We start from the raw sequence: 14,660 nt of genomic DNA on the forward strand, positions 1-14,660 counted from the left end.
TCAATGGTCCATGTCAAAAGTGCCCAGCGTTGCATCTAAATAACTCAACGCACATCAGAGGTGCCCAATGTTGCATCTAAATAACTCAGTGCACATTAGAAGTGCCCAACGTTGCACTGGAATAACTCAGCGCACATCAATGGTGCCCAATTTTGTATCTAAATAACTCAATGCACATTAGATGTGCCCAACATGGCATCAGAATAACTCAACGCATATCAGAATGTTGCATCTAAATAACTCAACGCACATCAGAGGTGCCTAATGTTGCATCTAAATAACTCAGTGCACATTAGAAGTGCCCAACGTTGCAGTGGAATAACTCAGCGCACATCAATGGTGCCCAATTTTGTATCTAAATAACTCAATGCACATTAGATGTGCCCAACATGGCATCAGAATAACTCAACGCATATCAGAATGTTGCATCTAAATAACTCAATGCACATCAGTGGTGCCCAATGTTGCATCTTACTCAATGCACATTAGAAGTGCCCAACTTTGCATCTAAATAACTCAACGCACATCAGAAGTGCCCAACATTGCATCTAAATAACTCAGTGTGCATCAGAAGTGCCCAATGTTGCATCAGAAATACACATCAGAAGCACCCAATGTTGCATTGGAATAACTCAGCGCACATCACAGGTCCCCAAAGTTGCATAAAATAACTCAACACAAATCAGAGGTGCCCAATGTTGCATCAGAAATACACATCAGATGTATGTTGCATTGGAATAACTCAGTGCCCGCTATAACTGTAGCCCTTGCCCCAAAACTTAGGAATCCTATCCTTAGAGTCTGAACATGTAGGTAAAGAAATAACATCTCAGCACTGCTGTTTTATTAAGTTGGCCACAGCTTTATGCTATGACCCCACAGAGAAGCTGCACAGGTTGGTTGCAGAACTGCGAAACTGCTTTCTCCTCTGCAAGATTTGGGGTCCATTCCAGGGTTCGATGGCTGGGACCTTCTCCATCCTGAACCACGGACATTTTTCAGGTGAGCAAATAAAGCAATTTTGTCTCTGGAAGAATCAAAGCCAGAAGAGGAGAGGAAAATGATCCGGAATAATAGGGACTAGAAGCATGCATGATATCGCCAGCCTTGCAGGGATGCTCCAAAAGTATATATATCACTTGGGGCTTCCTTCGACTCACGGTTTGTTCTTTTCTTGAGAGACCTACTGATGGAAAAAGAGAAAGAAAGTAGTAAATGTCAGAACCATCTTATTCCAGGGGTTTTGAAGGAGGGAAAGAGGAGCAGTCCATTTGTTTGGGGTTCTCTCTTTCTTTAGGATGGATCTCCAGAATAGGTTCAGCAGCCGGGTTTTAAAGGCCGGGCTGAAATAAAAACAACCTAAAGTGGGTTCACTGACATGGGACTCACTGGCTGGGCTTCTCTTTCTACCTGCCATCATCATCATCATCATCATCATCATCATCATCATCATCATCATCATCATCATCAATTAACCTTTAGTTATATAGCACTGTAGATTTCAGTTCTTTGGCTGAAATCTATGGCCAGGCTTTATGGTCTTTCCTATGGGAATGTTACGGAGGCTATAGGTATTGGAGCCAGAAATGGAGGAATGAGAGAGAGAAAGACATAATAAAACAGATATTAGATAGATAGATAGGATAGGATAGGACAAGATATGATAGGATATGATAGGATAGATGATAGAGAGACAGAGACAGTAGATAGAGTGATGATAGACAGATAGATAGATAGATAGATAGATAGATAGATAGATAGATAGGAGAGAAAGATGATTGACGATAAACAGATGATAGATAGATGATAGATAAATAGATATGATAGATAAATATGATTGATACATAAGAGAGAGAGAGATGGTTGATGATAAACAGATGATAGATAGATAGATAGATAGATAGATAGATAGATAGATAGATAGATAGATCACATAGATGATAGAGAGACAGAGAGAGGGTAGATAGAATGATGAAAGGGGATAGATAAATGATAGATGGATGGATAGAGAGAGAGATAGAGAGATACATGAGACAGAGACAGAGATGGTAGAGTGATGATAGATAAATAGAGATGAGAGAGAGAGAGAGAGAGAGAGAGAGAGAGAGAGAGATGGTTGATGAGAGATAGATGATACATAGAAAGGCATGATAGATAAATATGATACATAAGAGAGAGAAAGAGAGAGGGAGAGGTGGTTGATGATAAACAGATGATAGATAGATAGATAGATAGATAGATAGATAGATAGATAGATAGATAGATAGATAGATAGATGCCCAGACATTCAGACTTGTCAAAACTGGGTCTGAGTGGCCATGAACAGCAAAGACCGGCCACCAAGTGTCACATTGAGCACATCAAATGCTCATATGACAAAACCAGACCAAACCCTGTTCATGTGCATCCCTCAGTGACGCATCACTATCGGATCCCCACATGCTCCATCCCCAAACAAGAGTCAGTCGTGACACAGAGAGGTAGCCTTCTCAGAGAAAGAAAGCCATCCCCAAAAGGTGCACGCACTTCCCGCGCACAGATGGTCTGGCGGCCTGAGCGCCCCTGGGTTGCATCCGCAATGCGAAGATATGAACCAGTTTGACACCGCTTTAACTGCAGTGGTGTATGGCTATGGGATGTGTAGCTTCATGAGAGAGGCCACAGTAGACTACAAACCCAAGGATCCCATAGCATGCAGCCACAGCAATTGAAGCACACTTTTCCATATCCGTGCACGTCTTGTGCCCCCAACCCTAGCACATATCGGGGGACAAGACCTCCGCGAATATGGAAAAATCACAAATGACAAGAACACCACATTTTTACCTGAGAGGACACCTCTCTAGGGATCTCTAGGTCCTCCGGTGCAACTCTGTGGTCAACGTCCGACAGACACTGACCATAGAAATTGCTCTGGAGGAGCTACAAAGGCCTAGTAGAGTATCCTCTCTAGGAATCTCTAGGTCTTTTGGTGCGATTCTTAATTAAATTTGATCACAGAATTGCGCTGGAGGACCTAGATATTCCTAGAGAGAAGATATTAATCAAATCCGTGCCGCAAGTGTCAAAGTGGATCATTTCTGCAGTGCGGAAGGAGTCATGCTCTCCTTGGGTAGATTTCTCACGATGGAATAAGAAGGCCACTCTGTATCACAGCTGAGTCCTGAATGCACCCAAGTTGCACTGCGTGCCACAGTCCGTGGCCAGTGACGTGGCCATTCCAGCTTTGCCAGCCCACCTTCGGCCTGGGAGGGAAGGTCTCCCTGATGCTCTGCCAGAGGTCCTTGAGCCCCTTGTGGACCTTGGACCAGAAGCGCTGCCTCTTCCGGGTCTGGTCCTGTTCGATGTCGTGGAGGGCGCAGAGGTGCATGGGCCCCCGGTCGCAGGAGGCCTGCAAGTGGTCACACTGATGCTTGGTGCGGTCGCACTCGCAGGCCTTGTAGCTGCAGACCACCCGCTCGAAGCGCAGGATGTCATACTGGACCGGGTCGAGGCGCACCCCGGGCACCGAGTAGGTGATGTCCCGCACCCGCGACATGGTCCCGGACCCGCAGTTGCAATGCCACTCGCTCCACTCCTGCCACGCATAGCGGGTGTCGCCCACGATCAGGAAGGACTGCTTCGGCGGCGCCGGGGCGCTGTGGGTGCTTATGACGATGGTGGCCACGGGGATGGTGTGGGTCGTGGGGGCCGCAGCGGCCATAGGAGCCGCAGGGGCCGTATGAGCTGCAGGGGGTGCAGGGGCCGCAGGAGCTGCAGAAGCCGCAGGGGCCGCAGAGGGCGCATGGGCCACAGGCTCAGATGTGGTGGTCTGCTCTTTGTTGTGGGTGTACCCCGCGGCCAGCGTGGATTGGACAGCCGCAGGGATCATGGCCACCAGCTCTGGCGGGGCCGAGACCTGGCCCTCATCTGTATCGTCATCCGGCGGCTGGCAATGTGACAGGCCAAAAAGCAGCACCAGCCAAGCGCCCCCCGGTGCCATGGAGGAGGAACTGCGCAGTCGCGCCGGACGGCGGCCCAGGGTCCAGATCCTGCTTCTGGATCAGAGTGGGCGTGGCCACAGGGCTGTAGGGGGAGTGGCTTGACTGAGCAACAAAGGAGGACAAAGGAGGTGGAACTTTGCAAAAGGAACTTGCAAAAGCATTCTTGCAAAGGATTCTTGCAAAAGAGATTTTCCCCTGCAGTACCCACAAGTGTCCACAAGGTGGCGGGCCTTCCTTCTCCTGTTTATTTCCTTTTAATGGCATTGCAAGCCTTTTAATGGTGCCTTATTAATGCAATTTGCATATCATTTTGCATATATTTGCATCGTGGGGGAAATTAAAAATTAAGACTTTTTTAAAAAATTAAGACACAGGGCTTTGGAGTTTTTGCTGTGATTTCCTTCATGGCAAAGGAGGCCAGACCTAACAGCTGAGGTTTTGCAAAGCTGGGTGCTTTTTCCCATCCTATTTTTCTATTTCCCTTGTAATTTATATACATAAAGGTAATTTCATTTAAAACGTCGTATATCAAATTACCTTTATGTGTATGGGTTGCATTAGAGGAAGCGTCAATGAATTGCATGTTTAGACTTGGGTCCCATTATCAAGACAATATTCGTGAGGCAGATGCAAATAATTCCAAAATCCTAATATATTTCGTATTATTAAAATTACTTTGAGGCTATGTGTGTAAAGTGTGTACGAAAAATAGATGCAAATATTCCCAAATATCGTATATATTCCAAAATAATTCCCAAATCCAAGCATTTCGGATAAAGGAGACCCAACTCCAATGCTGAATCTTGCTTCTCTGGCTGCATTTCTCCATTTGTGAAAATGGATAAGGGATATTTGTATGTTTTAATCCATGAAAATCAAATTAAAACTCTAATGGAAGGGGATTAATTTATTTACAATCGGGGAAAGGAGCAGAAATCCAAATTGCTTCTCTTCTTGTTAGCTTTTGGACTGATCCAGTCTGCGAAAGGAAAGGAGAAGACATTTGGGATGGTTATATATATACTGTATATATATATATATATATATATATGTGCAAATATTCCAAAATCCTAATATATTTCACATTATTAAAATTACTTTGAGGCTATGTATATGAAATATATATGAGATATATGTATATGAGATAAATATGAAACATAATGAACTCAACTCGAATGCTGAATAATATATATTCTTATATATTATATATAATATTATTATGTATTATATAGAATATTATTATGTATTACATATAATAAAATTAGTATATATTATGTATAATATTATTATATATTATATAGAATATTATATAATACATATATAGTAATGCACAAATTACCACTTTTATTATATATACACACACACACACATGCAAATATTCCAAAATCCTAATATATTTCACATTATTAAAATTACTTTGAGGCTAAGTATATGAAATATATATGAGATATATGTATATGAGATATATATGAAACATAAATGAACTCAACTCGAATGCTGAATAATATATTATAATATAATACAATATATTATATTATAATACATAATATAATAATATAATAAATAATAATGTTATACATTATACTATATAGAATATTGTTATATATTATATAGAATATTATTATATATCATATATAATAAAATCATTATATATTATATAGAATATTATTATGTATTATATATAATAAAATTTGTATATATTATGTATAATATTATGATATATTATATATTGCATATTATATTATTATATATTATATATAATAAAATCATTATATATTATATAGAATATTATTATGTATTATATATAATAAAATTTGTATATATTATGTATAATATTATGATATATTATATATTGCATATTATATTATTATATATTATATATAATAAAATTAGTATATATTATATAGAATATTATTAGGTATTATGTATAATAAAATTATTATGTATTACGTATAATATTATTATATATTATGTATAATATTATTATTATATATTATATTAGTATTATATAGTATATAGAATATTATTTTGTATTATATATAATAAAATTATTATGTATTATGTATAATAATATTATTATATGTTATGTATAATAATATATATATTATGTATATTATTATTATATATTATGTATAATGTTATTATATGTTATGTATAATATTATGATTATATATTCTGTATTATATATATATATATATATATATATATATATGCACAAATTCCCACTTTTACACCACCAACTTTTTTTTTGTTTTGCTCCAACGTTTTGTCATTTTGTGACAATTCATACCCACAAAATCACACAAAGACGTACCCTCAAATGTACAGAAACACACAAAGAGGTACCCCTATGAGCACCTATCTATATCTTTCTTTCCACCCAAAATAACCTCTCTTTTTTTGCCCTGCAGTCCTCCCCAAAATAGGTAGGAAGGGACCCCACGTCCCATGCTCTCGCCATTTTGAGACGGACCGATTGCAACTTCTAGAATCCCCCCATTGGGGCATTGGTTTGGGGAAGCAGGGGATGATGGTCCTACTCACCGGAGGACAGGATCCGGGACATGGACCTGATCCAAAGGGACGACTAGCGCCAACTCCACCAGGCTCTCCGCAAACTGCACTTTCCGGCTGAACTTGGAGCTTCCATTTTGCAAAAAGATATTAAGAAGGTAAACGTCGCAGTCGGAAAAGTATTGCCTATGGTGCTATATAAATAAACGTAATAATAATAATAATAATAATAATAATAATAATAATAATAATAAATTGAAGCCAACCTACCTGATGAACGGTCTGAATACGGCCATCAAGGCTTTGATGTACCAAGTCGGATGGACAATAACCAGGCTTTTCAGGTTCTTCCGGAGCCTGGGATGAAAAGCAAAGGGAGACATAAACCATCCCATTGCAGGGTTTTCGTGGCACGGTTTGTCCAAGGTTGGCCACCATTGCCATCCCCGAAGGCTGAGAGAGTGTCACCCAGCAATGATTCGAACCCCGGTCTCCAAAGTCATCGTCCACCCGCTCAAACCGCTTCACCGTCCTATCCCTCAATCTGGGTTGAGACCTTTGCAACCCAGTTGGACCCATCCCTGGTCATTGGCACTGGCTTCCGGCCACCAGTCAGTCAGACTTACCTCCGGTCGATGGTTTGGTAACACTGTCTGACCCAAGCGAAGGAAGGCATTTGACTGCGTGGAGTGGCCCCGCTGAAGCACACCAATGTGTAGTTTTCAGCAACCATCGTCTCCAGCATCCCGATGACGTACCTGCGGCAGAACGGTCAGCGGTCAGCAGTCAGTATTGTCCGGACTCTGAGACTCGTGGAAGAAGACCTTCTCTCAGACTTGTTCGGTGGCAACTATCAATAGAAGTCTAGTGTCTAGGGAAGTAATAGTGCCACTCTATTCTGCTTTGGTCAGGCCTCACCTGGAATAGTGTTGTGTCCAGTTCTGGGCAAAACGGTTCAAAAAGGATTTTGGAGCGTGTCCAAAGGAGGGAGACTAAAGTGGCGAAGGGTCTGGAAACCATGCCTTATGAGGAAAGACTTAAGGAGCTGGGGATGTTTAGCCTGGAGAAGAGACAGTTAAAAGGTGATATGATAGCCCCCTTTAAGTATTTGAAGGGTTGTCATATTGAGAAGGGAGCAAACTTGTTTTCTGCTGCTCCAGAGAATAGGACCCAAAGCTGCAGGGAAAGAAATTCCATCTAAATATTAGGAAGAACGCCCTGATAGTATTTGCTGTTTGACCATGAAAGACATTGCCTTGGAGAGTGGCGGAGTCTCCTTCGTTGGAGGTTTTTAAACAGAGGCTGAATTGGGCACCTATCAGGGATGCTTTGATGGAGAGTTCCTGCATGGCAGAATAGGGTTGGACTTCTTAGTCTTCGCATTTGCAACTCCCTCCCAAGGGATGCCAGGCGGGCACCGTCCTTGCTCTCCGTCCATTTTTAATGCGCAACGAATGCAAAAGACCCGCTCTCTGTGTTTATGAACAAGGGCTGGTTTGTGCATATGGATGCCACCCATCTGACTGTACCAGGGTACCCTCCTTGGGCACATGGGTGCAAACCAATGGGTTCCAATGATATGACACTGACCTGAAAAGGTTCTCCATGACGTATGGATAATCCGGGACAGAACTCTCCGGTAAGTAACACAAAGCGAATACGATAACGGCGTTCAAATCTTCACCGTAATATCCTGGAAGAGAAGGAGAGCGGAGAGTTTCTGTATGTTTAAGTGCCGAAACTGAAACAATTCAATGCAGGGATGCTGGGTCATTTCAGAGTATTTGAAAGGCGAACCACCAATCCTTCTGGGAAACGCAGTCCATTTCGGAATAAGTCGGGGAAAGCGTTAAGCATTTTTAATCTTTTTCCAATTTGATTTTAGCATTGGATTTGTTTTATGGGCGTATGTTTTAACTTGGAAGCCGTCTCTGGACATTACCTCCGTGGGAGATCACTCTCTTGTACGGTCCGACGGCACGCAGATCGACTTTCTGTTCCTGCTCCTCCGTCAGGAAGATCCGCCACATCCGGCCATCGGGATCCTTGGCGTCCATCACCCGTCCAGCGCAAAATCTCTCCGCCAAGTGACCGTCCACTCGCTGGGCCCTGGGAAGATCGTCTGAGGGATACGTAAATTGCAATGGGACAGAGAAGATGGGATTCATCATATCAATGGGTGCGTTTCACCCATTCCTGCTGTGCTCTGGTTTGCAGCCTGAGAAGCCATTGCATGGAACTGAGTTCTGGTTTGCAGCCTGGGAACTGGTGGCATCAGCAACCGAACTGGTTTGCAGCCTGGGAACTGGTGGCATCGGCAACCGAACTTGTTTGCAGCCTGGGAACTGGTGGCATGCAAGTGAGCTCAGCTGCAGATCCAACTGAGTGCAGTTGTAATTTGGGAACCAGTTAGTTGGAATGACAAGTGAGGTCAGGTTTGCAGCCTAGGAAGCTGCTCTAAGGTGCAAGATGCAGGGAAATGTAGCCCCTCCAAAGAAATACCTTTCTTCCTACCCTGCCTATTAATGTTCCTTTCCTAATCCTGGAGTGTCCTATGCCTGGGTGAAACCTGAACCAGTGTACTCACCTTCCCATTCGAATTCGTGGCCGGTCTCGGAGCCGTCCTGCAGCTCGCTCTCGGACGGTGTCTCCAATTCATCCACGTTGATGTCCAGGCTCCCCTCCGGCGTACATTCTGGAAACTCGTCCGACTTCAGGGATCCCTCGTTGAGATCAGGTGCCGGGAGGCGCTTCTTCATGTGCCGCCGTCCGCAGAGTTCCAGCGTGTTGATGGCAACTGGAGGGCAAAGGCCAAAGGGCCGGAGGTCAGTGGTCAGTGGTCAAGCGGAGACTCTCCACTTTGCAAGTAGAAGGCCCCTAAGTTTAGATTCTGCCAACATCTCCAGCAAAGTGTTCTCTACCTAGTGAGCTCCTACAAATTTGGGATCATAATGCCCTGTCCATTAAATCCTACCCTGAAAGAATGGGTTCATCTAACCATGAACCATGAAGCCAGAAAGATGAGAAGAAAATCTAGGGTTTTTCCCATCAAATCCAGGACCAGAAATATCCCACCGACTCCAAGCAATGCAATTGAATGGGCTGCTCTTCCTGCATCCTACCTGGGCTCAGTTCTGCACTGGATCCTTCCAGATCCTCTTCGGAGATCTCTTCCGGCAGAGGCCTGCAACAGAGAAGATGCCTTTGTAAAATGGTGGCAGACCACCTGCGCTCTTGGATTTGTGGCGCAGTCAAATGCAAGGGATGGACAAACCATGGCCATGTAATATTTGGAATTGGAAACTTGTTGTGTGGAAACCCTGAGGAAGTGCACAAAATGGCACACTAAGCAAGCAACCCCTCACACCTTTGGGCTTTCTAAGACCAAAACATGGAGGGTCCCAGTAAGCCATGACCGGAGATCTACCTCCATGTTGGTACCTGGCTCACCGTGGGAATCCGTCGTCCTGCCACTCTTCCTTCAGCTCCATGCCCGGGATGATGTTCAGCCCTTCATGCGTCGGGGAAAAAGACTTCTCCGGTTCCTTCTTCAACCTGTAAAGTCCCAGGAGATGCATGCTTTGCACATTCCTGACCAAAAAACACTGGAACATGGAAGTCTTTCCCCCCACTTGGTCCTGGAGGAGGGATTTTGGCCAAGGATGCTCGCCTCAGGTTGGGCTTGTCAGACCTGTACAAGTTGCGTCCACTTGGGATGCGTCTCCACTGTAGAAATAAAGCAGTTTGGCACCGCTTTGTCTGTCGTAACTCCATCTTACACAATCCTGGGATCTGTAGTTGTATGAGGTGCTAGAGAACGTCTCCTACATATCTATTTATACCTGTCTTTCCATCTGTTTCTCCACCTTTCTTTCTTCTGCATAGTTATCTATATCCCATCCATCTCTGTCCATCTCTCCGCCTTCCTTTATTCCTTCCTTCTTTTGCATGTCTGTCAATAGCTATCTTTCCATCCATCTATCCACCTCCCTCCCTCTGCATATTTATATATTTCTTTCCATCCGTCTGTCCATCCGCCTTCCTTTATTCCTTCCTTCTTTTGCATATCTTTCTATTGCTATCTTTCCATCTATCTCTCCATCTTCCTTCCTTCTTTTGCATGTCTGTCTATAACTATCTTTCCATCCATCTCTCCATCTTTCTTCCTTCCTTCCCTCTTCCCTTTGCATATCTGTCTATATCTTTCTTTCCACCCATCTCTGTTCATTTCTCCACCTTCCTTTATTCCTTCCTTCTTTTGTATACCTGTCTATAGCTATATTTCCATCCATGTTCCTTCCTTCCTTTCCTCACATATCACTCTATATCTTTCCTTCTATCCATCTCTGTCCATCTCTCTGCCTTCCTTTATCCCTTTCTTTTTTTGCATGTCTGTCTATAGCTATCTTTCTAGCCATCTCTCCATCTTTCTTCCTTCCTTCCCTCTTCCATTTGCATATCTGTCTATATCTTTCTTTCCACCCATCTCTGTCCATCTCTCTGCCTTCCTTTAACCCTTCCTTCTTTTGCATGTCTGTCTATAGCTATCTTTCCATCCATCTCTCCATCTTTATTCCTTCCTTCCCTCTTCCCTTTGCATATCTGTCTATATCTTTCTTTCCACCCATCTCTGTCCATCTCTCTGCCTTCCTTTAACCCTTCCTTCTTTTGCATCTGTCTATAGCTATCTTCCATCCATCTCTCCATCTTCCTTTCTTCCTCTGCATATCTATCTTTCTGGCAATCTATTTCTCTCTCCCTCTCTCCACCTTCCTTCCTTCCTTCCTTCCTTCCTTCCTTCCTTCCTTCCTTCCTTAGACTGATGGCCGATGACTTAAATGGTTTCATAAAACAGAGGAAATTATAGGGAAGGAGGCTGGAAAGGAGGTCTACCTCCAAATATCACCAGTTTGGGAGCAAAGAACAAGGGAAGGCTTTTGCTCCCAAAGGCCTGTGAAGCTTTGGTGTTGGAAACAGCTAGACAAAACGCTTCTCCCCCAGCAAGGCACTCTGTACGTGTCTCCCTTCCCTCTTGTGGTTTGACCAACGAATATATATTTAGTGAAGGTTGGCCCTTTTCGCTGCAAGGCTGCATTCCAGATCGGTGAGGATCCCCAGCGGCTTTCAAAAAACCCTCCCAGACATGAATCACGTTGCTTTCCTTCTGAGCAACAAGCCGTAACACATCCTTGTGTCAAAAAAGCTGCGATTTGGTGCCACAAAGACTGAAACAACCGTGGAGACGCAAAAAAGACCATTTATTTAACTGAGTGGGCTTGTTATTTTTTAAACCGGCCCTTGATTCGAATTCGGCCCGGCTTGATGGTCCGGCTGCACTGGTTCCTTCCTATCTGATCAGGCAGAAAAAAGGCATTTATTCGGAAGGGACCAGAGGGCGGATTTTGGGCGGCATGCAAAAAATGCAAACACTAGGAGGAAACTATAGGAGCGTCGCCTCCCTTTCTTGCTGCTCCGCCAGCAACTTGGATCTGGAGATAGACTGCCTCTAGACATGGAGGTTCGATCCGGCCGGCTTTGCGTTTATCATACCCTGCAATGATGGAAAATGCCTGCGCAGAACCTCCATGTTGGGAAGCAGTCTACCTCCAAATTTCAGCAAACGAGGAGCAACAAACATGGAAAAACTCGGTGCGACTGCAAGCCGTTTCCAACTTATAGCAACGCTCCCGACTTGGCTATGCAAAGCCACTGGATGGCCATGGGCAAGTCATAGAGGATGGCCATGGCAAACCCCTTATTATGCCATCCCTCTTATAAGACCCTTATGAAGAAACATGCCAAGAAAACCCTGTGATAGGGTTAGCATAAGTCGGAAAGGACTTTGCTGGAAGAAAGGCAGCATATGCATTTCATAAAAACTTGCCGACCAATTTAGTTACGTATCTTTTCCTTTCTTTGGGGAACCTTACATTCCTCAACCTTCCTTCTCTTCTCATCTGGCCCTAAAAAGCGAATAAACTAGAGATGGATTGGATCCGACCCAAACAATTCTTAATTTTTGGTTTGCAATTCAGCAAATCTGATATGATGAAGTCGACCTAAAAGATTCTGAGTTTTTGTTTTGCAATTCAATAAATCTAATGGGATGAAGCCGACCTAAAAGAGTCCGAATTTTGAGTTTACAGATCGGTAAAACTGATATGATGAAGCTGGCCCAAACGTTTCTGAGTTTTCAGTTTGCAATTGAATAAACATAATGGGATGAAGTTGCCCCAAAATGTTCTGAATGTTTGGTTTGCAATTCAACAAATCTGATGGGTTTGAAGCCGACCCAAAAGATCCTGAATTTTCAATTTGCAATTCAGTCAATCTGATGGAATAAAGATTTGCCCCGTTCTGAGCCAGTACAAAGAGGAAGCGTTCCAGGTCAAGCCTGTCCAAGTCCAAAGGCTCACCTTTCGGATGGAAGGGCATCCTCATTTCCTGCGTAGGAACCCATCTGGGCCTGAAGAAACCCCCGAATCCACCGCCGGGTCCCTTTTGTTCCTTATCGGCTGCCCAAAAGACGCAAACAGGAACGCTGGGATGTCCCACGAAACCGGTGCTAAGGCCTAGACTCGCCCGAAACTGGTTTGTCCGCATAAACAAATACTTAAGGAGAACCAGACAAGGGCGGCTGGGTCCTAACGCCGCAGCAAATCACATACATATATATATATAGACACACACACACATACATATATGCATATGTATAAATATTGCTGTATAACTGCATTGTGCAAAACGACACCAACCGCATTTCCATGACGTTAATATTTTAGCTGTACTTGTTTTCACTTTTGTATGTTGCTTTGAATCCCAGACTGGGAAAAATATTGTACAGTTGGCCCTCCATCTCTGCATCCGCAGATCGAACCATCCCTGACTTGAAAATATACCAATATTAATAATACTGTTAATAATTCCCAGAAGCAAACCTTGATCCTGCCTTTTCGTACAAGGGATGCCATTGTATACAATGGGGCTTGAGCACCCATGGATTTGGGCGCCTATGGATTTGGCGTCTGGATTCTGCACCACAGCGATCGATTGCGGCAGAAGGGTAGAAAAACAACATTGTTAAATATTTGGATATTAGACCCAATTTTAAAATATATATATATTATACCCAGTCGACATGTTAAGACAGTCAACTGGGTATAATATATACACACATACACACACACATATAAAATCTGGTCTAATAGACGAATATTGAACAATGTTGCTTTTCTGCCCTTCTGCCGCAATCGATTTTGTCGTTGTTGTTTCGCAATAAATTTGTATTTATTGATTATATGCGGCTATTTGCCATAATAAATGAAATGAAAGGAACCAGATCTGGAACCAAATCTCAGCAGATGCCAAGGGTCCCAGATGTATAATAACAGTAACAATAATAACCCACAATCATCACCATCATCATCATCATCATCATCATCATCATCATCATCATCACCTCCTTTTCCCTGTTTTCCTGTTCTCCTATCAAGCCTTTCCTCATTTCCTCCACTTCCACAATCTTACCATGCAAGCTTTGTAAAATGCACCATTTGAGAAAAGGGGTTTTAAAATGTAGATGCGCCCTTAGTATGCTGTGGAACGGATGACAATCACGTAACCTCTGAGCATGCACCGAGTGCTGTCACCTTAATGACTAAACGTCCGACATCTTTTAGGATGAGGGAATTGATCCATGGGGCAAAAAGAGACGCGTCTTTTCGGAAACTAATTGCCGGCGTTGTGCAACGGACCAGTTATTCTTGTCGCTGCGCAAAGTCAAACATTTAATTTTCCACCGAACGCAGAGGCTGCCAGGAGATGTAAAATAAATACTAGCGTTCAGACAATGAACCAAATTGGAGAAGGCAAACAGGGAAAAGAGCCTCTCTCCGTATCCAGATAATCTCCGTCAATACGCTGCTGAGCGAAAGAGACAGGATTTCCAACTTTTGATGTCCCATTTCTATTAAGTTTGGGGATCAAAATTGTATTCAAGACCCGGCCAAAGAAGCAGAGTAAGAAAGTGCAATGGTAAAGTTACTGCTGAACATTAAAGGATCAAAAATAATGGTCGCCAGTCATTGTTGTTATTTGTATTTGTATTGTACAATGTTACTGGATTTGGTTTTGCTATGATTAAGTTTGTGGATTCGTTAGGAT

At 43.1% G+C, this 14,660-nt stretch overlaps 2 protein-coding genes and 1 pseudogene across 5 annotated transcripts; 1 reads left to right on the forward strand and 2 right to left on the reverse strand.

Annotated features, from left to right (window-relative positions):
- Window positions 1-841: 841 nt before the first annotated feature.
- On the reverse strand, window positions 842-4,106 carry CUNH1orf56 (chromosome unknown C1orf56 homolog). 2 transcript variants are annotated; one of them, XM_089483390.1, is made up of 2 exons: window positions 3,239-4,106; window positions 842-1,183 (listed from the first exon to the last, which is right to left on the reverse strand). In XM_089483390.1, the coding sequence occupies exons 1-2, from the start codon at window positions 3,980-3,982 to the stop codon at window positions 1,157-1,159; spliced, it is 771 nt and encodes a 256-aa protein (XP_089339516.1). In that variant the 5' UTR covers window positions 3,983-4,106; the 3' UTR covers window positions 842-1,156. The 2 variants fall into 2 exon arrangements, with proteins under 2 accessions (XP_089339516.1, XP_089339517.1); XM_089483391.1 differs by having other exon boundaries at window positions 842-1,186.
- Window positions 4,107-4,883: 777 nt separating this feature from the next.
- BNIPL (BCL2 interacting protein like) lies at window positions 4,884-13,046 on the reverse strand. 3 transcript variants are annotated; one of them, XM_089482898.1, is made up of 10 exons: window positions 12,914-13,046; window positions 9,948-10,052; window positions 9,620-9,681; window positions 9,085-9,294; window positions 8,440-8,619; window positions 8,088-8,190; window positions 7,124-7,255; window positions 6,768-6,854; window positions 6,528-6,626; window positions 4,884-4,962 (listed from the first exon to the last, which is right to left on the reverse strand). In XM_089482898.1, the coding sequence occupies exons 1-10, from the start codon at window positions 12,955-12,957 to the stop codon at window positions 4,941-4,943; spliced, it is 1,044 nt and encodes a 347-aa protein (XP_089339024.1). In that variant the 5' UTR covers window positions 12,958-13,046; the 3' UTR covers window positions 4,884-4,940. The 3 variants fall into 3 exon arrangements, with proteins under 3 accessions (XP_089339024.1, XP_089339023.1, XP_089339022.1); XM_089482897.1 differs by having other exon boundaries at window positions 9,948-10,223; window positions 12,914-12,970; XM_089482896.1 differs by lacking the exon at window positions 12,914-13,046 and having other exon boundaries at window positions 9,948-10,636.
- LOC149301795 (uncharacterized) lies at window positions 10,160-11,517 on the forward strand (annotated as a pseudogene).
- Window positions 13,047-14,660: the final 1,614 nt, after the last annotated feature.

The sequence above is a fragment of the Sceloporus occidentalis genome, unplaced genomic scaffold, assembly GCF_023333645.1.
Source record: "Sceloporus occidentalis isolate IW3139 unplaced genomic scaffold, rSceOcc1.0.p SCAF_20, whole genome shotgun sequence".
Taxonomy (NCBI): Eukaryota; Metazoa; Chordata; class Lepidosauria; order Squamata; family Phrynosomatidae; genus Sceloporus; species Sceloporus occidentalis.